The 26,718-nt window shown below is 47.1% G+C and overlaps 1 protein-coding gene across 2 annotated transcripts in view; it reads left to right on the forward strand.

Moving 5' to 3' along the window:
• ASTN1 (astrotactin 1) overlaps positions 1 to 15,193 on the forward strand; it is a 339,338-nt gene extending 324,145 nt beyond the window's left edge. Inside the window, exons 22-23 of one of the 2 annotated variants that reach the window (XM_062192978.1) lie at positions 6,760 to 6,943; positions 11,911 to 15,193. In XM_062192978.1, coding sequence (XP_062048962.1) covers positions 6,760 to 6,943; positions 11,911 to 12,148 — 422 coding nt within the window. In that variant the 3' untranslated portion in view covers positions 12,149 to 15,193. Of the gene's footprint in view, positions 1 to 6,759; positions 6,948 to 11,910 lie in introns of those variants that run through there. The other variant, XM_062192977.1, reaches the window with a different exon arrangement.
• The last annotated feature ends 11,525 nt before the right edge of the window (positions 15,194 to 26,718 follow it).

Below are 26,718 nucleotides of genomic sequence, written 5' to 3' on the forward strand. Positions count from 1 at the left end.
AATGCAGGACACCAGCAATGGGAAGTGTGGATAAGGTCAGGTAGAGAAGGAAATAGATGCAGAGTGGAGTGAGTGGAGGAGCTGAAGCACTTGGGTTCACATCACTGGAGTGCACGTTAAGTAGCAGGAAGAAATCTGGACGCTGTGAAAGGAGCTTGTGTTCGTGGCTGGTGATACTAAGATCTGCTAGTTCAAAGTGGAGCAGCTCTCAGGGACGATGGTTGGCTTTGCTGGGTGTCAGTCTCTAGACTAAGATGTTCTCACATGGGGAGTGAAGTCACCTACAGTGGAAATGAGAAATGGAGATGACCAGAAGCCAGATTCTTCACCAGTTGTAGACAAATGGTCAGTAAATGAATAGGAGAAAGTAACCAGAGACATGAGTTTTGAAAGTGGGAGGATTTTCACACACACACACACACAGCGATACACACACACATGCAGGCAATCTTCTCTTCTGGGACCTGGGAGAAGGTTCTCTCTGACCTGGAGAAGACTTCAGCCAACACAGGGATGTGAAAGGAAAGAGAAATATATCCCCTGGCAAAGGTGAAGGGAGGGTTACTTGCCTTGTAATAATGCTGGTCCCAGAGACAGTGATGGAGTTTTGAGAGAATAAGTTAGTGGAGAAGGGTGGTCCTCCAGGTGAGGTCCCTGGGTCGTCCCTGCCAGCATCGCCTGGGAACTTGTCAGAAATGCCGGCTCTCCTGCTCCGTCTGAGCTATGCAGAGTCAGGAGCTCCAGTAGGACCTAGCGATGTTTGTTTTGCAAACCTCCCAGGTGATTCTGGTGGACACAAGTCTGAGAACTACCGATGTTGGGGAGGCAAAGAGTAGCTGATGGAGAGGTGAAGAGTTATGTGAAGGGCGTGGGGAGGGACCTTGCTATATTGACAGTGCTGAGGACAAACAGGTAAGGTCGATTGGGATTGGCTGTCTTCAGACACCCGTATGGAATTGCATCATCAAGCCCTTCAGTGTGTGGCATAGTGAAGGTGCTGAATTAGAGCCTGTATCCTGGGGGCCTTTGTTAGAGTGCCAAGGAAGCCATCAATGAAACGTATACTCATAGATGCATCCCAGGATTCTTAACTCATACAAAAAGACCAGACACCACGGGGTGATCAGAAAGCTCATGTCTTTCCCCAGAGTGGCTGCTCCCATTTAACTCAGACGATTTCCCCCATTCCCTTGGACTCTTTCTCACTATGTCATGGTATTGGGAACAGCAGGATTCAATAAAGGACTGAAAATAGTGAAAAAGAACAGTATCTACTATTGTGCTGCCCACCCCTCCTTACCCCAGACACACTGGCCTGTCTGCTGTTGGCAGATGTGCTGTTTGATAGCCTGGGAGCCAGGGCGCTGCTGTGTCTGCTCCTTGTGAGCTCATCCCCTCCTCTCTTCCAAGTCTTGGCCTCAGCATCAGCTTTTCAATGAGATCTGTCATGACTGCCGTGCTTAAAATTGCAGTGCCCCGTGCTGCTCTCCCAACTTTCATTCTCCTGTTTTATTTCTCCACTCTGCCACGTGGTGTATTTCACTTTTTCATGTTTATTGCTGACATGACTGTGTCTTTCCACTTTGGCTACTAGAAGTGCCAAAAGGGTGAGAGTGTTTGTTGTTGTTGTTGTTGTCGTTGTTGTTATTTTTATCAGCGTCTCTCACTGGTGTAGCCCCAGTGCCAAAGAAAATGCTAGGCACACGGTGAGCACCCAATTAAGGTTCCATTGAATGAATGAATAAATGTACGCTTGCTGTATACAGACACTGTGCCAAAGAAAGGTTTTATACTTAATATCACTTTTGTGCTTACGGTAATCTTGGAGGGCAATCTTTATTAGTCCTTATTGAAGAGATAATGACACCAGAGACCCGGAGAAGCTGGGCAACTTGTCCAGGACCACCAGATACTGTGGTGGAGCCCTATTCTACTTGATGCCGTGGTGCCTGTTCTGACCATACCCTTAGTCTCAGAGCCTTGGTTCTGTCCTTGTCCATGTATTTAGTTTCCTTCTACTAACTAAGCTTCTTTTTGTGATGTGGCTGTGTAGGCTGGCTGTTTGTATTGGCTGCATTTTACCTGTTTGCATGTTAAAAAGCAGGCAAAGAGGCGTCAGCCTTGGAGAACTCGAGATGTCCATGCAGCGGAAAACTAGGTGCAAGGATGGCTGCGTGTGCCTAATTCTCTGAGTTAGATAATTCCCGAGATGCCATGATGCAATGAAATCTTTAATTCCCTCAGTGGAGATAGCAGGGGCCAGAAACACTCAACCCAGGATAGATCTTCTGAACAGAGCACCCTGTTTGCTGGTCTGGGCACTGAGACACCCACTGGGGTTTGAGTGTTTTGTTCTTAGGAGACTTGCACAGGGGCTGATCCTGTCCCGTATGCTGTAAATGATGGGAGGCACCACCTTTCTGTAGCTACATTTAGAGTTGTGTTCTGAGAATGGCAAGTGATGCCAGCAACCATCTCCTTGGCCATTGCTGTTCCACAGCAGAGGCGGTCACTGCTAGGGGTGGGGACCTGGGCCATTATTTCCATCACTAGAAACAAGAACAAACCGGCATCAGTTTGGGAGTGGAAGCTTTGATCTGACCAAAGCAGCTTCCCTCCCCTGCTCATTCTTCTCTCAGTAAACAGAACTCAGCTATCTGGATAGTCTCTCTGCTGCTTTCTGACTTATAACTGAAATGATAAATGTCCCTCGCACTTACTGAGACTCCTTACTGGGCACCTGTGGTCCTTCCAGGTTGATGCACGACCTTGGAAATAGATGCCCCAAATTTACCACCCCTAAGACTCTGCCTCCTGTACCTTAAGTTGTTTTCCCATACCCAACTCCTGAGAATTGGAGCAAGATAGCAATGGCAGACAGACAGTGTTAAACTTTGCCTCCAGCTCGCACTGGCTAGGAGACCTAGAGGAGAAAATACAACCTCTGTCTGAGACTCCTCATTTGTAAAACGAGGATATTCATAACGGTATTTCAGTGATTATGTAAGCATTTGAATTCACATATGCAAAGTTGTTGTCAAGAATGTGCTTTCATAAATAACGAGGAATACCATAGATCCCTGTTTTCTAAGTCATCGTCTTCTTTATCTCTTGATTCCATTTTAAAAACCTGGAAATCTGAATTGATTTCTGAACCAAAGTCATGCTGCATGCAGCTGCCTATGCTGACCATGAGCCTGGGTGCTAAAGGATTGGTATGACCAGGTGTGGAGAGAGTTTGCTGAGAAGCCTTTCCCCCGGGTAGATTCAGGTTGCTCCCAAAGTTATGAGTTCCATTCATGTAGCTTGCATTTATTGATGTACTGCGTCATCTGGCCCTTTGCAAGCCACTCTTGGACACTAAAGAATTAAGATCTGACTCTTATCCTCACAGGCAATGGGCAGGATAAAAAAAGTAAGAAAATCATTGCAATGTCTGGGTAGGGTAAGAGTAGAACTGGCTATGGAGGTAGCCTCTGACAGATTTAATGAGAAAATGTTTAATGATAAAGTACTTTGAGCTCCAATTCACAATAGCTAAGATATGGAATCAACCAAGATGTCCATCAGCTGAAGATTGGATAAAGAAATTATGGTATACATACACTATGGAATACTACACAGCAGTAAAAAAATGAAATTCTGTCATTTGCAACAAAATGGATGCAACTGGAAACCATATACTTAGTGACATAAGCCAGTCCCAAAAACAAAAATACCATATGTTCTTCCTGATCTTTGGTAATTAGTAGAGTACCTGAAAGGTAATGTATAATAGTGAAATTGACCTTTTGAGATGCGATGATTTTTTAATAGTTCTTGTTTCGACTGTTGAGGGACAGTTTTTTTTTTTTGTTTTCTTCATACTCTTAGTGTAGGTTAATCTTATGAGTATAAAGTGAACTTAAAATAGATCTTAAAAAATAAGAATGGAAATAGGAGTGGGAGGAGGAAGAAGGGTGAAAGTGTAGGCGGGAAGGAGGGTAGAGTGGAAAATATCATTATGTTCCTGATCTGCAGGTATGAAATACATGACATTTGTATACCTTAAATACAATTTAAAAAGAAAACAGAAAAATTATTTTGAACTCTTAAGGAAAAATTGCCAAGGTTATACAAAAATCACTGCCACTTTGCCACATCAACAAGTTCAGACTTAGCAGTGTATGCCTTTGAGGCAGGTATATCCAGGGCATAACTTAACCTGAGAGATTAGGAGCTGCAGAGCTCTGTTTCTGTGTCATTGCAGAGCTACATGGCTGCCTTTGTATGCAGTCCAGGTGATCCTAGCAAGGTTTGGCGTTCCTACAGTCACAGCCACACAAGGTTATCCATGTTGCTCACAAGCATGACCCCCAAGTGCTGCACCTCATCCCCGAGTCAAATGTCTGTCCCCTGTTGCCCAGGAATTTTCAATTTCTCTTTCAGTACCACTAAGGCATCCAGGATTATGCAACCTAGAGGTGAAAGGTTGTTAAGTCCCCACAGAAGCAACTTGGATCAAAACTGGGGATGGGAGCCGGCGCTGTGGCTCAACAGGCTAATCCTCCGCCTTGCGGCGCCAGCACACCGGGTTCTAGTCCCGGTCGGGGCACCGATCCTGTCCCGGTTGCCCCTCTTCCAGGCCAGCTCTCTGCTGTGGCCCGGGAGTGCAGTGGAGGATGGCCCAAGTGCTTGGGCCCTGCACCCGCATGGGAGACCAGGAGAAGCACCTGGCTCCTGCCATCGGATCAGCGCGGTGTGCCGGCCGCAGTGCGCTACCGCGGCGGCCATTGGAGGGTGAACCAACGGCAAAAAGGAGGACCTTTCTCTCTGTCTCTCTCTCACTGTCCACTCTGCCTGTCAAAAAAAAAAAAAAAAAACTGGGAATGGGAGCTAAAGTCTTGTTTCTTCCTCTCTGGGTGGATCAGTGGAGTTTGAGTAGCTTTACATATCCTCTCCTGCAAAACTTAGAATCCTCTTATCAGAAAGGGGTGGATGGCTCCTTAATGCATTCCCTTATGTTTCCTCTCCTGCCTTTCTTGCATTATTTCTCTTTATCCTTATTCTTGCTTCCCTGATACGAACGTTTCAGGCAACTATTAATATATGAGCTTTTGCCTCAGACTAGGTATTTTTAGGAAATTGAGGAAAAATCAAGATTATTGAAGAATATCATACTGAAACTGACCTTATAGGTATTCTAGTCAAAAGATCTTTTGTTAAAACTGAGAGAAAGAGAGAGGAGGGAGAGAGAGAGAGAAAACTGAAGTCTTCTAGGACATAGATAAAGTTAATTACTCAACTTAATTTCTCCAGGCTTTAGGTCCAGTAGTTTTTTCTTTTAGATTTATTTATATATTTATTTATTTGAAAGGCAGAGTAATAGGGAGGCAGAGGCAGAGAGGGAGAGAGAAAAAGAGAGAGGGAGAGAGAGGGGGGAGAGAGAGAGAGAGAGAGAGAGAGAGAGAAAGAGAGGTCTTCCATCCACTGGTTCACTCCCTAAATGAGCACAATGGCCAGTCTGAAGCTAGGAGTCAGGAGCTTCTTCCAGGTCTCCCATACGGGTGTAAAGGCCCAAGGACTTGGGTCATGTTGTACTGCTTTCCCAGGCCATAGCGGAGAGCTGGATCAGAAGTGGAGCAGCAGAGACTCGAGTTGGTGCCCATATGAGATGCCAGCACTATATGCGACAGCTTTACCTGCTACACCACAGTGCCAGCCTAAGGCCCAATAGTCTTAAGTTACCACACACACACACACACACACACATCAGTGTGCATATGTATATACATGTGCACAAATATACATGCACATAACATGTGTATATAAGTGTACTTCAAAAAGTTCATTGAAACTATACGTTTATTTTGATGTCAAAATATCTTTTGAGATCCTTGCCTTGTATTTCTTTTTTTTTTTTTTTTGACAGGCAGAGTGGACAGTGAGAGAGAGACAGAGAGAAAGGTCTTCCTTTGCTGTTGGTTCACCCTCCAATGGCCGCCGCGGCTGGCACGCTGCGGCCCGCGCACCGCGCTGATCCGAAGCCAGGAGCCAGGTGCTTCTCCTGGTCTCCCATGGGGTGCAGGGCCCAAGCACTTGGGCCATCCTCCACTGCACTCCCGGGCCACAGCAGAGAGCTGGCCTGGAAGAGGGGCAACCAGGACAGAATCCGGAGCCCCGACCGGGACTAGAACCTGGTGTGCCGGCGCCACAGGCGGAGGATTAGCCTATTGAGCCATGGCACCGGCCTGCCTTGTATTTTTGTAGTACACATTTCTCACAAATTATGAATATTACTTCTTGGCACCAAAAATTTTTTGCACCAAAATAAGCTCAAACATTTGAATTTAGTTTTCCACAAACTTCTATCAATCTATTTATTTGCTTGAGAGGCAGAACAATGGAAAGAGAAATATAGATGGAGAAGAGAGAGAGAGAGAGATCTTCCATCCGCTGGTTCACTCTCCAAGTGAGCACAGTAGCTGGGGCTGGATCAGACTGAAGGTAAAAGCTGGAATTCCATCTAGGCTCCCCACATGGATGGCAGAGACCCAGGGACTTGAGCCATCATCTGTCGCCTGTCATGGTGCACGTTAGCAGGGACTTGGATCAGAAGTGGAAGCAGGACTGAATCTCGGGCACTTTGCTACAAGATGCAGGCATCCCATGCCGGGCCACAGTGCCTGCCTGTGCATGACCCTCTTGACGTAACCTGCTGAAAGCTGTATTATATGAATAAGTGCAGTCTTGCTTATTTGTCTTTGCTTTCCTCCTCAGAAATAGCCGACAAGATCTACAACCTCTTCAATGGCTACACCAGTGGGAAGGAGCAGCAGACAGCCTACAACACTCTTCTGGACCTGGGATCCCCCACCTTACATCGAGTCCTCTACCACTACAACCAGCACTACGAGAGTTTTGGTGAATTCACCTGGCGGTGTGAGGATGAACTAGGACCCAGGTAGTCAATGAAGCACATGGTCTGGCTGCAAGAGCCTTTGCAATTCCGTGCCTTTCTCACACTGAAATACTGCGTTCATGAAGGTGCAGCCGTGTCCTGGCTGAGCTTAGGTGCTCAGAGGAGTAATTCCTTGGCTTTTAGACACTTAAGAATGCAGATTAGTTTTGGATAAGCTCTATTTAAGTGGTCACAAATGCCTTTCCTGAACTCTAAAAAAACCGTTGCTCTTGACCTCCTTTTTCATGTTGACACAACGTTCTTAATGCTACAACTGTAGGAGCCCAAAGCTCAGTCTTATGGAAGGAAATTAGGGATTTTATTAATGAGATTATGCAAAAATATTTCTTGTGGATTTACATTTATTATGAAAAGTCTACATACTTATTTTAAGTTAAAATCCATAGTCTCTTAAAAGGCAATATGAGAATTGCTAAATACTCACATTGACAAAAGTCTTGGCCAAAGCTAGGGTGCATAGTGTTGGCCAACTCTGCTGGTCAAAGGTTACTACTTCCTAATATTCAATACTTCAATATCCACTACTTTTAGGTTATTCATTCCAGAGAGAACTGTTGGAAAGTAAGCAATAAGGAGTAAGAAGAATGTATAGAGATGTCACCATTTATTTATTTATTTATTTGGCTCTGTTCACCATGACTGAATTGCAGCATTAGAGAACAGACTTCCTTAGAGATATTGACATTTTTACATGGCCATAATAAAGAGAGTTTTTTAAATAAGTTTTTTTAAAAAAGATTTATTTATTTATTTGAAAGACAGAGTTAAACAGAGAGAGAAGGAGAGGCAGAGAGAGAGAGAGAGATCTTCCATCCACTGGTTCACTCCACAAATGGCCGCAATGGCCAGAGCTGGGCAGATCTGAAGCCAGGAGCCAGGAGCTTCCTCCAAGTCTCCCATGCAGGTGCAGGGGCCCAAGGACTTGGGCCATCTTCCACTGCTTTCCCAGGACACAGCAGAGAGCTGAATTGGAAGTGGAGCAGCTGGGACCCCAACTGGTGACCATATTGGATGCCGGCACTGCAGGCGGTGACTTTACCTGCTACACTGAAGCGCTTGCCCCAAAGCCAATTGCTCACTGAATGCCAACCTCAAATAGAATCTTCAAATAAAATTTGGCGCCTAAATGTTCCCCAATTATTTAGGGGCTCATGAAGAAAAAACAAAAGGAAGACAAGGACTGTTAGCCTGTAAGAGAGGGGGAAGGAAAGGGAGAAGGAGGAGGAGGAAGAAAAAGAGAAGGAGTAGCAGAAGAAGGAGAAGGAGGAGAGAAAATGAAAGGAAGAAGACCAATGCTGCAGAATCCTCTGGATTTAGAGAACTTTTGCTCTCGAGCCAGCAGGACAAAAAAATAGCATCATCTAGAAGTCACCCCACGCATCTTCCCTCTGACCCACGTGGAACAAGACCCAGCCTGAGTGAGCCCGTTGTCCTCTGAAATTACAGACTTTCCGAAAGCACCAATGTTCGGGACAGTTTCCTTTTGTTATCTTACTTTCAAAGGTCGGAAGGAATGTTAGGTTATCTTCCTGAAAGAAAATAATTTAGTGTGTAAAGGCAGGCAGGCTCTTTCTACAGTCCCTCAGTTATTTCCCGATGTTTATAAGGGTTTGTAGTTCCTAGCCAAACCAATGCCACTACTGTGGCTTTGTTCCATTTTGGTATAACCCAAACCCTGGGTTATAAAGTAGATGCATTTTAAGAGATAGCTCTTCACTCATACCCTAATCTTATTGTTACTCACATCTAAGATTATGCCCTCTCTCCACACCTGTCCATTTCTCCCCTTCCCTTTGACATCTCCCTCACTCTGTCTCTTCCTCTCTGTTCTGTATTCCTGATTTTTCTCTCTTCCTTCCTTTCTTCTGAGTGTGCATATACAGTTTTTTCTCAGTGAACAGAAATGTTACAATTTAAATACCATTGAATAGCATCGAGTATATCATCCTGATTTCTAAGGACATTTGGAGTCCTTTTAAAAGTTCTCCTTTGTGCCGGCTCCGCGGCTCACTAGGCTAATCCTCCGCCTTGCGGCGCCGGCACACCGGGTTCTAGTCCCGGTCCGGGCGCCGGATTCTGTCCCGGTTGCCCCTCTTCCAGGCCAGCTCTCTGCTATGGCCTGGGAGTGCAGTGGAGGATGGCCCAAGTGCTTGGGCCCTGCACCCCATGGGAGACCAGGAGAAGCACCTGGCTCCTGGTTTCGGATCAGCGCGGTGCACGGGCCGCAGCGGCCATTGGAGGGTGAACCAACGGCAAAGGAAGACCTTTCTCTCTGTCTCTCTCTCTCACTGTCCACTCTGCCTGTCAAAAAAAAACAAAATAAAGTAAATTAAAAAAAAAAAAAGTTCTCCTTTGTAAGTTGAGAGTCAGAAGTAAAATTGGCTACTGAAGAAAGGGAGCAGGGGAAGAACTGTGGATCTCCCTGTAAAGCGAAGCCGGCTGTTGACTCTGCACCACCCTCCCCAAACTCTCCTCTCAGGGAGCCCTTCCCTGTGCAATACGAGCCTCTCACAGCTATGGATTAGAAGACATTGTGTAGTTTTATGAGCTTGGGGAAAACGAAGTCTTGCTTTTTTGTGTCATGGATCTCTGGGAGAACCACAGGAAGGAAAAGTCTCTGCCTTGAGCACCATGGGGCCCCTTTGGGATGAGCTGTGAGAATGGATGACAGAGGGTTGTGGTTCTTTCTTTCTGTGAGCAGAGAGAAAGGATTCCCTTGATTCCGTTAAACCCATTTCCACTGGAACTGCTGGAGACCTCCACATGGACTTGGGGATTGAAAATACCTGGAGCAGAACACTGGTTGCATTGTTACTAAGAAAGACGGCTACAGACTTTGAGGTGGTCAAAGGCAGACCCAATTTAATTTTTTTAAGTGATCAGTGAAAGTAGAGAGACAGACTCCAAGGGTTACTGAAGTTCTCTGTTTGGGAGAGTGGCCAGGATGTGTTTCCTTATCATCTGCTGAAGGTGATGTCCATGCTCCCTCCCCCTTCCTTTACTCCCACTTCCTTGTCCCAAGAAGTCGTCAGCAACTTATGGAATCCAGTGGGATGGGTTAAGAGGAGAGGCTCCGAGGACCCTGTTGGTGACAACTTTTGGAAAACCTGCTTGGCCAGCTGCACAGGCGATCAGGGAAAGTACAGATCATCTGTCTGAGATGCTATTTAGTCGGCAGGCAGAGTGTTTGTTTGATTTCCTACGATCCACCATTGCGCATGAAGCAAATGCGACTTCACCTCACCCCCAGCCTGGACTCTGCTGCGGAAGCTCCACACCTTTCCTCCAAGGCCAGCTCCACCCAGCGCTCAGCCTGCCCTCTTAGGAACGCAGTGAGGTCACCCCCGGGTGATGCTCTTTGCCAGGACTGAGGAGAGGAATGAAACGAATGTGGTTATTGTTCTTTGAAAGCTTGCTCTAAATGGGGTGCAGAAACTTCGCGTTTCTGGAAGGAATTGTTGATAAACTAGACAAGGGACAGTTCCTCCCTTGAGAATTTAGCCTGACAGTCAACACGCTGGACAAGGAGTGGCAGTCATTCAATCTTCCAGAACAGGATTTTGTAGCCTCACATGAGCTTGTGGGTCTCTGGCCATGTAAGGCTTTGAAGAACACAGGTACAACTGAGTGAGGGACTCGCGCTCCTTCATCCATCCCAAGTGATCAGAGTCAAAGCCAGTGAGGTCTGAGAACTGAGAACTGTCCAGCGGTCCTTGCCTCTGGCACCAGACCCTGGTACCAGGAAGAGGGAGACACAGTGAGGTTGTGGTGACATCCCACTCTCCCCAGCTTTTTGCCAGAGACTCCACACTGCAGCTCAGAGCAGTACCTTCTTTCCAGTGTGTGAGCTTGGGCAACCTTGTTCTCCCCTCTCCTTTCTCTGTGATATTTGCAGTGGCTCAGGCACCCCCTAGTCCCCTCCCTTTCCCACTTTTATGGAAAAAAGGGCTTAATTGCAATGGCAGTGGCTTCCTGAGTTTCTGAGGGATGGGGGAGGGAGCAAGAGTTCACCTGAGGTTAATTAAGTGATATATGCAACTGAGAGTCTGCCTCACCTAAGTGATGACCCCACGTCAGAGGGAACTGAGGGGACTATTGTCCTTGCTCTTGGTACACTATAATTACCTCAGTCTAGGCCTAATTGGTGACATTGGGTATCCCCTTCAGTGCAGTATACTAGATGCTTTTTACCAATTCAGAAATATTCAGCCAAGCACATTATTTGTCATTTAGTGATGATAATTACTGGCTTTAAAGGAAATTGATTTGATTTGTCTCCCAAGACTGCCAGCTCTATGATTTTTAAAAGGTTTATGTTTCCACTAAAATATTGGTGATTTCTCTCTTCTTTATTTTTCCTTCCTTCATGTCACCTCTGTTTCTTTTTGGATTCTGCCCCACTTACAGAGCCATCTGATTCACCCATTCCACAGATATGTGTGGGGAATCCACTCTTTTTTTTTTCTTTTTTTCTTTTTGACAGGCAGAGTGGATAGTGAGAGAGAGAGACAGAGAGAACGGTCTTCCTTTTTGCTGTTGGTTCACCCTCCAATGGCCACTGTGGCTGGTGCATCTCGCTGATCCGATGCCAGGAGCCAGGTGCTTCTCCTGGTCTCCCATGCGGGTGCAGGGCCCAGGGACTTGGGCCATCCTCCACTGCACTCCCGGGCCACAGCAGAGAGCTGGCCTGGAAGAGGGGCAACTGGGATAGAGTCCGACGCCCCAACCGGGACTAGAACCCGGTGTGCCGGCCCCGCAAGGCGGAGGATTAGCCTGTTAAGCCACGGCACCGGCCGGGAATCCACTCTTCTAAGTGCTGAAGGCAGCAGTGAGCAAAACAGACAGGGCTCTGCCCTCCAGGGGCTTGGGGTCTCATACTGACAGTGGCTCTTTCCTATTCCTGCCTTCCTCTTCTTTCTAACCGGCGTCTCCTGAACCTTGATCCCTAGGAAAGCCGGACTCATCCTTTCCCAGCTTGGTGAGCTCAGCAGCTGGTGCAACGGACTCCTTCAGGAACCCAGGATAAGCCTGCGCCGCAGCTCCCTCAAGTACCTGGGCTGCCGCTACAGCGAGATCAAGCCCTACGGACTTGACTGGTCCGAGCTCAGCCGGGACCTCAGGAAGACGTGCGAGGAGCAGACCCTCAGCATCCCATACAATGACTATGGGGACAGCAAAGACATCTAGCACCGTGCAGCCAGGGAGTGGCTGCCAGAATGAAGCCAGAGAGCGGGGACGGAGGCAGCTGGCTTGGATTGTGGATTTTTAATATTTTTAATGGAACGTTAGCACCTCCATAAGCAACACCCAAAGCAAGGGAGACTGGCCCCTCGCGATTTCTTCAGTTTGCTGTTCTCCATCTGCATGAACGACACCTGCCAGCCAGTGCCTCCAGCAGTGCTTTTTCTTTAGAAGTTGAGTTTGAGGCTTGTTTTGCCAGTCATTTGTTTTCCTCATTTGTCTTTCTCCAAGAGGGTCATCAAAATGCTCAAGAAGTTCTGTCTTGCTTCCCATGGAAGGTCTACAAGGTTGAGGCATCTGTGCCTCAATTTCTGAGTCCACTGCAGTTGGGGGACACAGGTGAGGCCAGAAAGCTGTTAGCTCTGCCTTCAGGCATTCCTTAGGAAGCACCTTACTCTGGGAGCCCACATCCTGCTCACAAAGTTAGCAAGAAAATGAGGGAAGGTGGTGCCTGTCTATGCTTCCTGTCTCTTCTCCCAGGCCTTCCCATTGCTATCTCCATCCCTCAGAGGTGAACCCAGCTTCTGTGATAGGCCCCCGGGAGCCTCTTGGGTGTTTTAAGCCAGGACTGGGATTCAGTCTTCCTCTGACAGATCTCTATCATCTCCTTGGAACAACACCCCTTGGAGAGGCAAGGAGACGCCACTGCAAAATCTTCTGGAACAAGGTGTTTTTCAGAGACAACAAAATGCTCTTGGCAAGTGCACCTTCAGAGAAGTCTACCTGGGCGACTCAGACATCCACATTCTAGAAAAGAAGTGGAGTTTATTGTTTTACAAAGCTCCCGTGCCTCCTTTGGATGAACTTCTTTGGAGCCGTAAGTCTTAGCGTCCGGATTCTCTTCACTCCCTGAACCTCATACCTTGGACAGATAAGGCTTGATTGACATGTGACCTGGTCCAGGAGGGGTCCAAACTTTCTTGTCAGTGTTTTAGTGAATTACCACTATTGTTGATGACACACATGGAACCACTGTCCCTTCCGCTCTTATTATATTTGCTTAACCATGTTCACCAGTTCTGCAAATTATTTCTCTGATGGACATCAGCAGGACGGAGGTCACTGCCCATTGAGTTGCTGGGTGTAGGCAAGTGCCACTGACCACAGTCAAGGGCTGATAGGGCATCTCCACCCTACTGCCCTGGTGTTGATGTGGGCAGCAGCAGAAGCCTGGGTAACAGGAAGCTCAGTCGTTCCCAAACAGCCACTCAAGGCCATTTGGACCACAGTGGCTTTTGTCGTCCACACCCGTGAGGCCCAAACACGTAGATCAACCACCTTGCCTTGTGCTGAGGTGGGCACATGAGGAAGATCTAGAAGGAGAGGCAGGATCTGTAAGGCCAGTGTGAACTATGCTGAACTTAGGAATAGTGGCAGGTAGGGTTGATGGGGTGTTTATTGTGTGCCGAGACATTGCAGTAGTCACTTCACACATCAGTGAGTCCCACAACAAACCCTTGCAGAAAATGCTATTCTTACTCATTTCAGCCACGAGGAACTGAGGAGACAGAGGTAACGTCTCTGGCCTCAGTTTTCCCCAGCACTGTACACCCCAGCCGTGATTTGAGTTCAGGCTGTTGGACTTCGGAGCACAAGATCTTAACCACCCTGCAATCCTCAATACCGCTCTCAGGGTCTGCAGCGTGCGGCTGTCTGAGTGCTAAGCTCCGCAGCGACCTGCCCAGGGAGCTTTGCCTTTCCCTAGCATACAAGGCATGGGTGTGCCCGCTGTATGCCCACTGTGCAGTGGCGGGGAGGAGCCAAAGTGCACCCTTACCCACGCAGCCTCCCCACTGGTGACAGGAATGAAGCCTGTGGTAGGACTGAAGGCACCGGTTCAGCTCACCCCCTTCCCTGCTTGTTTCCAGAGAAACATTCAGATCTTTATTTCATGCTCTCTACAGAGATGTGCCTGCCACAGAGACTCCCCTCCTTCCAGAGCAAAATGCTGGCAGAAGACTGGGCTGTCTCAGTGCAGGACCCTCAGTCAAGGGGCACGTGAGTGTTCCACCGATGCCGGAGAGGAAGCTGTCACAGGCCGATGGGGCAGGGCCTACATCTTGCTGCCACTGTTGCCCCCTCTCATTCCTGTCGTTGTGGGATGGTGGGGAGGCTGCCAATGCTTTCCTGCCCCAGTGTGGTGAGCTGGGAGCTGACGGGCAAGGGGGAGGGAAGGATGCACTGGGGTCATGCCCTGACCCCTTCCCTCTATTTTAGATGCCCTGTCTTCCTCTCTCCTGGCTGTTCTCCACCCTCCTGAGGCTCACGCATGCATCCCCATTCCTGTCCTTTGCTTTGCCTCTCTGTGACCCTCCTCTACTCCCTGCTGCCCCGCAGTTCTCTTTCTGATTTTGTTACCCTTCATGTCCCCTCACTCTGTGTGTGTGTGTGTAGGGCATGTACACATGTACACGTGCACATCCAAACATACACATACCCCCCCAGCCACACATACCCCCTCCTGTGGCTGTGTCTGACTGACTTTCAAGTTATAGAGCTCAATATGAATTATCTAATGAGGGTAATCTTAGGGTGGTGTTACAGTTAAGGGGAGGATTTCTGTCCCGGGAAGGCACCGTCAATCACATCCTGCTGACACTGCCCAAAGCTGGCTGGGAAGAACCCATCCTGGCTAGGAAAGAGGATGCTACGGGACCAGTATTAAACCTCAGATTTTCAAGCTGCCAAACCAGGTCTTCAGGGAGGGCCCGCATCCACCCCCACTCTCCCAGCTCTGGCGGCCCCTTGAGACCTCTGGTGTTTCCTCTTGAATGTCCACGAACCTCTGTGTTAGCATTAGACCTTTAACCGCGTGTGCACCACTTTCCCTGGAGTGTGGTCCATTCATTGTTTTTAGTTAACCTCACTTCCTGATACTCAGATGTTCTATTAAAAAACCGAGTGCGAAGTAAACACCCACCTTATTACCGTAGAAGGAAGAAAGAATATAATGTGGCCATCTTCAGGTATAACAGTGTTGTTTAAGAGAGAATTATTGTGTGATTATTAAAAATTAAATAATCGACTAAATAAACAACAAAGCTGTTGGTAAATGTTGGGTGTGTGGATGTTACTTGTGTCATTCAACAATGAGTACTCGGGTTGGGTCCGCTGGGGAATTGCTAAGGTTGAAGAAGTTGTATCTTAAATGCCAAGTGTAGAGGCCTGTGGCCACATCCTGACTGCAGGAAAAAGTAAAACTGTTCTGTTCGAGCAAGTTGTAAGTTTATTAGTGTGAAGTAAAAGGTCTCATCTTCTCTCTACCACTGGCAGCAATAATTAATCAATGAAACGTGTACCTACTGTATCCCAGACATGGCATATGCTGTGGAGGATGTGTGCTCGTTCTCTGATCCTGAGCATGGTGTTTTGTGTGGACATTTAGACACTGCACTATCATTGCAGGAGTGAGGAGAACTATGACAAAGAAGCACAGGATGTGTTGGAAGCTGCTAAGATTTACCCTACGGACATGGAAGAGAAACATTGCAAAAGCTCCCCCGCCCCCCCTCGCCGACACATTCCTGTCTTGCATTCTGTGAAGGCATCTGGGATAGGCTGGTTGTTATGAAATACTTAATCTCTTTTTTTCTCTCCACAATGTAACTTCAGATGTTATCTCTGCTGTTGCCAAAATGTGATTCCCTTTAAATTCTTCAATAATCAAATGTTAAGTGTTTGGGCTTAATAGGCCCTCTTGAAAAGTTAGGATCAAAGCAGGACTTCCTGCCTAACAGGGGTGATCAAAAGACGTTGAAGACTGTGGTGGTTTTGAACCATGGTGCAAATTCTTGGAACCCCTCCTCCCATCTAGAAATGTGCTCTCTTGCCTCTTTCCTTGAATCTGGGCAGGTCTGTGACTCTTTTTGGCCAACTGATGAAGATGGAATGATGATATGTAATTTTCAAGACTGAGGCACAAAGGCACTGGGGCCTTTTCCTACTCCTCTGGAAGTCTTGCTCTTGGAGCCCTGAGCCACCACACAAGAAATCCAAGGCCACCATGCTGGGGCCACCCTGCTGGCAGGCCACGTGTGGGAACTCTTGTCCACAGTCCCAGCCAAGACAGCAGACACGAGAGGGAAACTGTCTTGGATGGTCATGAGGAGGTCCCCTGCCAGTTGCCTACCAACAAGCAACTTGCATCAGTGCTATGTGGGAAGGAAGACTCACTCTGCCCAGCCCCTCTTGAATTCCTGAGCGCCCCCCCCCCCGCCCCTCCTCTGGTTATATAACATGATAAAAATAGTTACTGTTTTAAGCCACTGAGAGGGTCTTTTACATAAAGGGAATCTGGGAGCCATCTCATGCCAAAGCATCTATGTGGGCCCTACAGTGGGGCATGAATTCACCATGGAAAGAGCAGAGGCCACATGCAGGCTGGGCTTCCTGTGCAAATATCCATTTTACCAAAGAGTAGCAAAAATGAGGGCGAAACACTGGAGCCCTATAATGCTGAGAGCATGAGCCTCAGAGCCTGGATGGAAACACTGCAGGAGAGCCTTGTTCCAGGGCCAAGGAAAGAAAAGAAAGAGAAGGAAAAAGACAATTCGGGATGAGAAAGAAATGTTGCAAGGGATGGTTTTATTTTCAATTACTCTGTTTATCTGTCTTTTTGCATTTGGAACTTCTTGATGCATATGTACACACCCCATACTTAACATGTACCAGGCACTTGGGCTAAGTACTTTCAGCATAATATTCCTCAGTCTTTAATACAATCAATGCTCTAACAAAAGAAGATGCAGCGTCTCAGAGGCTTTATATAACTTGCCCACCAGTCTACCAGTCTACCTCCACCACTAACAAGTTTGTTTCTTGTCAGTTTCCTAGAAAGGACAGAACTTGTTCTATTGAAATTTTTGCAGATCACTGCCCGGTTGTCCTGCGTCAGGCAGAGAGAGAGAATGTGGTTGGCGCCTTGTAAAACCAGCACTTCCATCAGGACAAGGACTCGGGCTGAGCAGCTGGTATTCACAAGCTTAGTGCATTGTCACTTGTTTGTCTGGCTTGGTTTGGGGTTCAGCTATTTTGTCTGTTACATGACTGTGAAGTGGAGCCATGAAGTTGTGCGCTTAGCTCTGGACGCCCAGCATTGCCCTGTGTTGGCCTGTGCTCTGTTCTCTGTGTTATTTATGAGTAATGGTAACACCCAACTTTGAGGAACAAGGGCTTTCAGGACAGCACAGCTTGACATCTGGACCAAGAACCCACCCCTGAGCTTGATATTATTTGAAAGGCAGAGTTACAGAGAGTCAGAGGCAGAGGGGCAGGAGAGGGAGAGGGGCAGGGGAGGGGGCATGGAGGGAGAAGGAGAGAGAGTGTCTTCCATCTGCTGATTCACCCCCTAACAGCTGGAGCTGTGCGGATCCGGAGCCAGGAGCCAGAAGCTTCTTGTTCTTCTTCTTCCAGATTTCCCGCTGCTTTCCCAGGCCATAGTAGAGAGCTGCATCAGAAGTGGAGCAGCCGGGACTGGAACCGGCATCCCATAAGGGTGCAGGTAGCGGCTTTACCCGCTCCACACCGCCGGCTACAATGTCACGCCTCTTTATCCTCCCTCTATTCACTCCTATTTTATTGTCATTTTAAATGAATCAGTTAATGAGTAAGTAGTTCAGTTTCAGATGAAACCCCAATATTGTATAGAATAAAATAACAGTTTCTCTTGACACGTGTGAGAGAGTCTAGGACTTAGCTCATGTCTGCACTATTCCAAAGAGAGGGAAAAAATAAACAACTTTGTTCTGGGACTTTGCAGTGTGTTCTGTAATTGGATTTATTCCGTTAGAGATGGACAGGTTTTGACATCATGTTTCTTCACCCAAACAGCCTTTTGTTATATCTATCATATGCCTGCTCACATGGGGTACAAATTAGTGTAATTGGTTCCTTATTACCTTGCCTAGCCATATTCTGGGCTTAATAAGTAGGAGCAACCTCTTTTGTTTCAAATGATTCAAATGCCAAGTGACCTCGAGGCTGTTATTGTCCAATGAGTCAGACAATGTTCTCTAACCTACCCGCGTAGAGATGAAAACACCTCGCACCACACTCCCTTGATATGGTAGGACTTAACCACACATGGTAAGACTAAGGGTGGACAACCACACATGCCATTTGGTCCTAATGGCCACGGTATACAGCATGGTGTCACATATATAGTTCACCAGGCTGTTGACTCTTTGTTCTCGGATCCTAACTTCCTCTGCTCTGTTCTGTATCACATAGAGCTGACTCTTGCAAATTACATTTCACAGACTCCCTTGTCAAAAGGCTTCCAGCTTGGTGGGACACTGGGAGGCTCCTGTGGAAGATTGGACGAAGCCAGAGTACTTCCCCCTCTCAGACATGGGCTTCTGTCTCCTCTGTGTGTCCCTCCAAGCATGCCCTCAGAGTTGCTGATCTTTGGCTTGTCTCCCGATTCCCTAGGTGCTCACTATTAGATTCCCGCTATTACCAAGGCTTTTTCTTTGATGCCCCATTTTACACTTACTCTGGATTTATTTAAGATGTGTTCTGTTCTCCCGACTGAGCCACACTTCAAACAAGCACTGTTATATATCATCTGACTGAGGGAGTTTGTGACTCTTTAGGGTCTGAGTGACAATCTGGAATTTTGATACCAAGAGTAAATACATTTCCATGAACTTAGGTTGATTGCAGGGATGGTAAATAGGCTTCCACTTAAGTGCTAAATTTGGTCAAGTTGAAACGGCTGCCTGGACAAGTGGCTTGTATAGGATCTAAGAATGGATCTAAGGCCGGCGCCGCGGCTCACTAGGCTAATCCTCCACCTTGCGGCGCCGGCACACCGGGTTCTAGTCCCGGTCGGGGCGCCGGATTCTGTCCCGGTTGCCCCTCTTCCAGGCCAGCTCTCTGCTGTGGCCAGGGAGTACAGTGGAGGATGGCCCAAGTGCTTGGGCCCTGCACCCCATGGGAGACCAGGAGAAGCACCTGGCTCCTGCCATCGGATCAGTGCAGTGTGCTGGACGCAGCGCGCCAGCCGCAGCAGCCATTGGAGGGTGAACCAACGGCAAAAGGAAGACCTTTCTCTCTGTCTCTCTCTCTATCCACTCTACCTGTCAAAAAAAAAAAAAAAAAAAAAAAAAAAAAAAAAAAAAAAGAATGGATCTGTGCCTGTCCAGAGAGAGTGGGCGTGGACATGAGGAATACAGGGTATGTGTCAGGCATTTGTCAATCCTGATTTTTAGGAACAGAACAGGCATAGGACACTTGAAATCAAGACTATTCAGGAAAATATATTATAAAAGCATATATAATTCCTGTTGCACATAACGTATACAAATATGGTCATTGGTTCATTGCTAATTGAAATGAAACAAAGGAACAAAATGCATTTTTCATATATTCTGCCCTCGCTCTTACATGATCAGTTTCCTAGTATTGTTCTTATATTTTCTGAACTGTAACTCATTTCTAAATCCATTTTAGGAATGTATTCTTAATAATGTTACCTTGCGGGGCTGGTGCTGTGGTATAGCAGGTGAAGCTGCTGCCTGCAGTGCCAGCATCCCATATGGGCACTGGTTCGAGTCCCGGCTGCTCCACTTCTGATCCGGCTCTCTGCTATGGCCTGGGAGGACAGTGGAGGATGGCCCAAGTCCTTGGGCCCCTGTGTCCGCATCGGGGACCCAGAGTAAGCTCATGGCTCCTGGCTTCGGGTCCACACAACTCTGGCCATTGTGACCAGTTGGGGAGTGAACCAGCGGATGGAGGATCCCTCTCTCTCTCTCTCTCTCTCTCTCTCTCTCTCTGCCCCTCCTTCTCTCTGCCTTTCAAATAAATAAATAAATTTTAAAAAAATATTACCTTGCAAGGCCAGCACTGTGGCATAGTGGGTTAAATTGCCACCTGCAACGCAGGAATCCTAGATAGACACTGGTTAAAGTCCTGGCTGCCCCACTTCCAATTCAGCTCTTTGCTAATGTACCTGAGAAGTCAGCAGAGGATTGCCCAACTGCTTGAGGCCCTGTACCCATGAGGGACATCTGGATGAAGCTCCTGGCTCCTGGGCACCAGCCCAGCCCCGAACATTGTAGCTATGTGGGAAGTGAACCAGTGGATGAGAGATTCTCTCTCTCTCCCCCCGTCTCTCTGTGTGTGTATATATGTGTGTAACCCTGCCTTTCAAATAAATACACCTTTTAAAAAAAAATAATGTTACTTTGCTATCTTAGGTGTCATGAAACAAAAGATTTCAGTCTCCATTTGTTTTCTCCATGTGAACAATGTGTCAAACTCCAGTCAAGATTTCAACAGAGAGAATTTAATACAGGAAACTGCTTAAAAGATGTTAAAGATAAAGCAGTTTATACTATGATGTATAAATTTATGCTATGAAGTATAAATTGTGAAGGTAGGAGGGACCATCATTGTGGTATAACAGGTAAAGCTGCTGCCTGCAATGTTGGCATCCCATATGGGTGCCAGTTCATGTCCTAGCTGCTCTACTTCTGGTCCAGCTCCCTGACAATGCCTGAGAAAAGCAGCGGCCCAAGTGTTTGGGCCCCAGGAGAAGCTCCTGGCTTTTGGCTTTGGCCTGGGCCAGCCTTGGCCATGGCAGCCATCTGGGGGACTGAACCAGCAGATGGAAGATCTCCCTCTCTTTCTTTCTCTCTCTCTCTCTCTCTCTCTCTCTCTGTAACTTTTTCAAGTGAATAAATCTTTTAAAAATACAAATTATGCCTTGTGGCGCCAGCACACCGGGTTCTAGTCCCGGTCGGGGAGCCGGATTCTATCCCGGTTGCCCCTCTGCCAGGCCAGCTCTCTGCTGTGGCCCGGGAAGGCAGTGGAGGATGGCCCAAGTCCTTGGGCCCTGCACCCCGTGGGAGACCAGGAGAAGCACCTGGCTCCTGGCTTCGGATCAGCGCAGTGCGCCAGCTGTAGCGGCCATTGGAGGGTGAACCAACGGCAAAAAGGAAGTCCTTTCTCTCTGTCTCTCTCTCTCACTATCCACTCTGCCTGTCCAAAAAAAAAAAAAAAAAAAAAAAAAACAAATTATGATGCTAGGAAGTAGTTACCACTCCTACAGCTGGGAACAAAGGCAGGAAGCTGGTTTACCATCAACTAGACGCTCTCAAGGAGGTGCGACCATGTTCCTTGTTCTGGAATGTCTTTGAGGCATACTGAGACCAGTCCTTCAAGTGCACAAAGATGCCCTTGGCATTAGCGGGATGATGCTGACATGAAACTTAAACTCACAGGAAGAAACAGCCCCGCTCCTTTCTTGCTTCAGTCTCCCTCTAGCACTCTCTCTTGACAAAAACGAACATGCAACTGACTGGCAAAAAGGATCCAAAATTTGCAGTGCTCCAAAGCCGCACCACAAAGCAGAGCACAAAAGAACAGATGTAAGCCAAGACACAGGGCTTGAGCGGCCCGAGGACTGGATGAGATAACATGTAGGCATTTAGGACAATGTTTAGAACATGCCTTGCAACTGCTCAACAGTATTGGTGTCCCTTTGTTCCCCTCTGGGTTCCTTAGACAATGAAATGGGAGTACTCGCTTCACCACTATTATCCTTCCCTGGTTGCTTTCTCTTGAGAACATGGTTGGGTTACAAGAATACACATTCTAAATTCACATTATGCATTCTTTTTAACATGCCAAAGATCCTGTAGCCAGCATTATGGCAATGGGTTGGTCCACAGCCTGCAATGTCAGCATCCCATATGTGCTCTGATTCAAATCTTGGCTGCTCTACTTCCTAACCAGCTCCCTGCTGCTGTGCCTGGGAAAGCAGCAAAAGATGACCCAAGTGCTTGGGCTCCTGGGATACCCAAGTGGAATTCCTGCCTCCTGGGTTTCCACCTGACCCACCCCTTGTCATTGCAGCCATTTAGGTAGCAAACCAGTGGATGGAAGATTCTCTCTCTCTCTTTCTCTCTCTTTCTTTCTCTCTCTTTCTTTCTCTCTCTCTCTCTCTCTCTCTCAAATAAATAAATCTTTTTTAGAAGCTTTTATAAAAAATATATGTGTTAAAGAGCCTTTTGAGCTTTTAAAATTCAACCTCCTCTAAGAGATTTTACTGTTTTATATGAAATGTCTTTTGCTGGTGGAGATTCCATTGTGTTGAATAGCAACTAACATCTGTTGATTGCCTGTTATGTGTTTGACACCGTGTTGGCATTTTTACCTGGCTTATCTCACCTCATTCTCCCTATGAAGAGCCCTGTGAACAGATATTACCATTATGCACGTTTTTCTTTTTTTTGTGTTTGCTTTTAAAACTTTATTGAGACCCCTCCCATCTGCCGGCCCCACCCCCAAAGGCTCAATTGGGCAGACAGGGCTGAAGCAAAGGGGAAGGAAATGTTTGATCCAGGTGTGTGGCATGGAGAGGGGGAGGGGTGAGCAAGCTGAGTCAGCAGGGGGTGGAAGGGAGGCGTAGCCAGGAACCTATGAGCCACTCTGCGCTTCCATCCTAAGCTTGTAGCTCTGTGCATTGAGGAAGCTCCACTCACATAGGTGCTGGGTTCCAGTCCCACCGCCTGGCCCAAGCTTTTGGATTCTAAATGGAAACACCTGTGTGGGGCTTAGGGCTGGGATTGCTGATCCTCCCACCCCAGGACGCGGGAAGACACCTTCCGGATTGCTACACCCCCTGCAGCGTGACAGACCCCTGCCCAACATTATGCACATTTTTATAAATGACAAACTCGAGATTATAAGTAACTTGTTCAAGGTGATACAGCTATTTCGTATGGGAGCTCCCTACCATGCTGCAAGGCTGACATGGAAGCTACTTAAATCGCCTTTGTTCCAGTGGGAAAGCTGAACTATTGGCAAAATTTGAGCAAGAGTTTTGCTTGCTTGGTTTCATTTGGGAGGGGCAGGGATCATAGGTTCTTGCGTGTCTGATAAGCAAGACATGGTGATCTTTACATTTCTAAATCTCACTGCTTCATCCAGGTCATTAGCATGGTGTCCGTTCTCACTACAGAGAAGGCATGACAATGAAGCTGGACCTATGGGCTTTCACGGTCTCTAGCGATATGACTATTGGCATACATAGAAGAACTCCAGAACTCCCATCTCTGGTCTCACTGAGTTTTGGTCTATCCTGGGTCTAGGTGTAACTGTCATCCTCTAGCCTTGCCACATTCTCAGACATGCCATCCCAGCCAACCAAACGTCTGTAGAGTCACAGAACAGCCGCATTCCAACATACTCGTCTTGATCTGTTATGTCCATACCTTGGGAGCTCCTGACCAAGATCAGTTCACTGCACTTCATACCTCCAGACTTCCCAGACCATCTCAGTCCGGAGTGTCTCACAGGGAAGACTGTGTTGATTCTCTTCCTGTGGCCTGTGTCCCTTGGCAACTAAGAAGGGACTGGAGAAGGCCCACAATAGAGGTGTTGGTGATGGAGCTGACTAGAGTGAGGTAAGGACAAGAAACATAAGGAATGGGTACTTGGTTGCCATGGCAAACCAGCAAACAGTCAAAGGAGAGGGTGTGGCCTGGGACTTAATGAAGTGCCACTGGGTTTGAGCAGCAATGGAATGTTTGAGTGTAGCTGCATTCCTTCCCGCAGAGCGAGGGCCAGGCCACTAGTGGGAATGGCCCACACCTCTCAGGAATGCTTAGGATGAAGACAGGATTGGAAAATACAAGCAGGCCTCCCAGGTGTAGGCTTTCCTGCCACCAGCCACAGAATGGGGCCTCCCAGAATAAATTTGGAAAACTCCTCAAAGAGCCAAAAGACTTGATCTACACATTATTTTTTTTTCTCCCACAACTCTGAGTCTGACATTCCTCAGGGTATGAGGAGGCACTTTGAAAGCCCGTCCCTGTGGGAGTTCCCATCTGTCTTTTCCTTTGCCTGTGCCCTGCTCCAAGGTGGCATTCCCCACCGTGGGGATGGACCTGGAGCTCACAGTCCTAACAGTTGGAACAAACATAAGGCATGTGTTAGCAGTGGGAATGTGGATGGCAGAGGCCGAGCTGGAAAGAAGCTGGAGCCAGGAAAGACAAGGCCACATTTACAGGGAAGGCTGGAGGCTGGCCTCACACAGGCAGCTGAGTTCAGGGGAAAGCCCGAGGTCAGCGCAGAGTCAGGTCAGAAGATCAATGGCTACCGGAGACATTGACCAGTCAGGAGATTCCTAGAAAGCCTGATAAGAATGCAACCATGAGGTCAACTCCTGGCGGGGCTACCTCCAATGAGGGACACCTGCAGCTGCCCCGAGGGCCTGGAAAACAGCACCAGCATCTGACCTGCCTTCACTTCCAGGTATTGCCACCTAATCTCATTTCTCCAGACTCCATTCTTTTCTGTCCTATCTTATCTTACTATGAGCCTTAATTAGCTCAGAGAAGACTCTTGACTAAGATGTAGCATGAATGGAGACTAGAGACAAAATGGCAAGATTTGGAGTACATCTGAAATACTAATAAGGTATAATGGCTCATCACTGAGAATGAAGGACGAAAATTCATTAATAAACGTTTATTGACAAATACGAGTTACCAATAGATATTTGTTGGGCTCTTGCTACGTCGTGGGAAAGGAACTCACATGGAACACCTCATGTGCCAAGTGCTTTCAAGGGTTGCTGGTACTACTCATTTGAAGGTACAAACTGGCAAATTTAAACTCATCCCTCTCTTTGCCTATGTGCCTAGAAAGACCGTTAGCTGAGCTGGGATTCCTAGTGAGGTCTGGATTCTGAAGTCTGTACTCTCTGAATGAGGACATGTGAATACAAAAGCGCTTAGAACGTCTACCAAATATCATGTTAAGAAAGTTGGACCTGAAATATACAAATGCCTTGGGAACCCGGAGTGCAAGCGATCTGAAAATAAACCTGGCCACCATGTGGAGGTGTGAGGTTGTGTCCCGCCCAAGGCTGCCTTGTCCAATTGGTGATGTGTCCAGAAATCCAGCCCACACTACCTGAGTTTTCAAGCCAAGGTTGCAATACTGGCTTGCTTTTACCCAAAGGAAAGGATACTTTTCCTAGCTCTCCCAAAAAAGCATCAAATGATCATGTGGAGCTCTGGGTTCACCTGCCTTAAAGGAGTTTAATAGTTGAATAGTGGGGAAAGACAAGAATACATCTAACAACAAAAAACTTGTAGAAATGTTGGTTATCTTAGGAGAGGGCAACAGGGACCATGGATGAAGTGCATATCATCAAATAAGAAATGCTTCATGAGGCTGGAGACAGGAGAGGAGCGCCCAGGTGAAGAACAGGCGTGTGGGAGCAGGACAAGCCATCCAACCTGAGCAATGGTATGAACACAGTGTGGGAGCATCAGGGGCTGGGCAGACATCCCCTCCTCCGCACTGTGGAGAAGCAGCAGGAGCTCACTGTGAAAGCTCAGCGTAGAAACTAAACACTGTTTGGTCCCTCACAGCACTCTTCTCCAGCTGACATACGTGTTCGTGTGTGTATTCTCTGTCACTTTCAACTTCACCTCAAGATCCTGGAAGACGGAGACTGGTCTTTCATTCACAGCTGTATTTCTAGCACTTGGCAATATACAGGTGCCCAACAAAAATCTTATCAAATACCGTGGTATTAACAGCTATGCGGTTGGAGCTTCCTTCACTCAATGTACAACTTTCAATGCCTGGTGTTACGCGAATTTCATACTACTAGACCAACTCACAGGAAGGACAACTCATTGGAGGAAATGTTATAGCGAATAAAATGACCTCAGGGACCATTTCAAATCGGAGAACCTACAAAATAAAGTGCTGTGCCTCATGTGTCTATTTTCCCAGGACACGGGGTGTTCTAGAATAGCAGGGTGGGTTAATGCACAGACCTCACAGTCGCATTCCCAGGTCTAAATTCTGGCTTGGCAGCTACTGGTTGTACTGCCTCGCATTCCTTTGTATCTCTGGGAATGCGTCTCATGTCTCAACGATGTTCTGGGTTCTGATGTTCTCAGTCACTGATTGCCCAAAGCTGAGTCCCCACGGTGCCTCTCTTGTCTGTTAAATTTGCATAGGCTTTATATATGCTATGTGCAGTAGGAGGCCTTTTTATGTGCTTGTTTATTTATGGCTTGGAGTTTCTGATGGATAAATTATAGATGACGTATTAAATCTGTTTTCTTGAGCTAGAATATTATAACTCAAAATATGTAACTAAGAATGGTGTACCTTTACTTCAGTAAACGTATAAGTAGCTTGTTTTCAAAAATTGTGCCCAAATCATATTTTAAAAGCAAATTGAATAACTCACGTGCATAATTTTCCAGAACTGTACTGCCCAATATTCTGGCCACAAGCTACGTATGGCTATTTAAATTTAATTTGGGAATTAAGTAAAATTTTAAATTCAGTTCTTCAATGCCATTTGTCACACTTCAAGTGCTACCCAGCAACATGTGCCTCTTGGCTATGACACACACATCTAGGTGTTCTCTATCTCTGTAGAAAGCTGCATTGAACAGTGTTCTACCAGCTGGAAAAACAAGAAATTCAGTTGAGAGTAACCAGCACTCCACATAGCTAATGCAACTTTCTAGGTATAT

This window comes from Lepus europaeus, chromosome 5 (genome assembly GCF_033115175.1).
Source record: "Lepus europaeus isolate LE1 chromosome 5, mLepTim1.pri, whole genome shotgun sequence".
NCBI classification, from domain to species: Eukaryota; Metazoa; Chordata; class Mammalia; order Lagomorpha; family Leporidae; genus Lepus; species Lepus europaeus.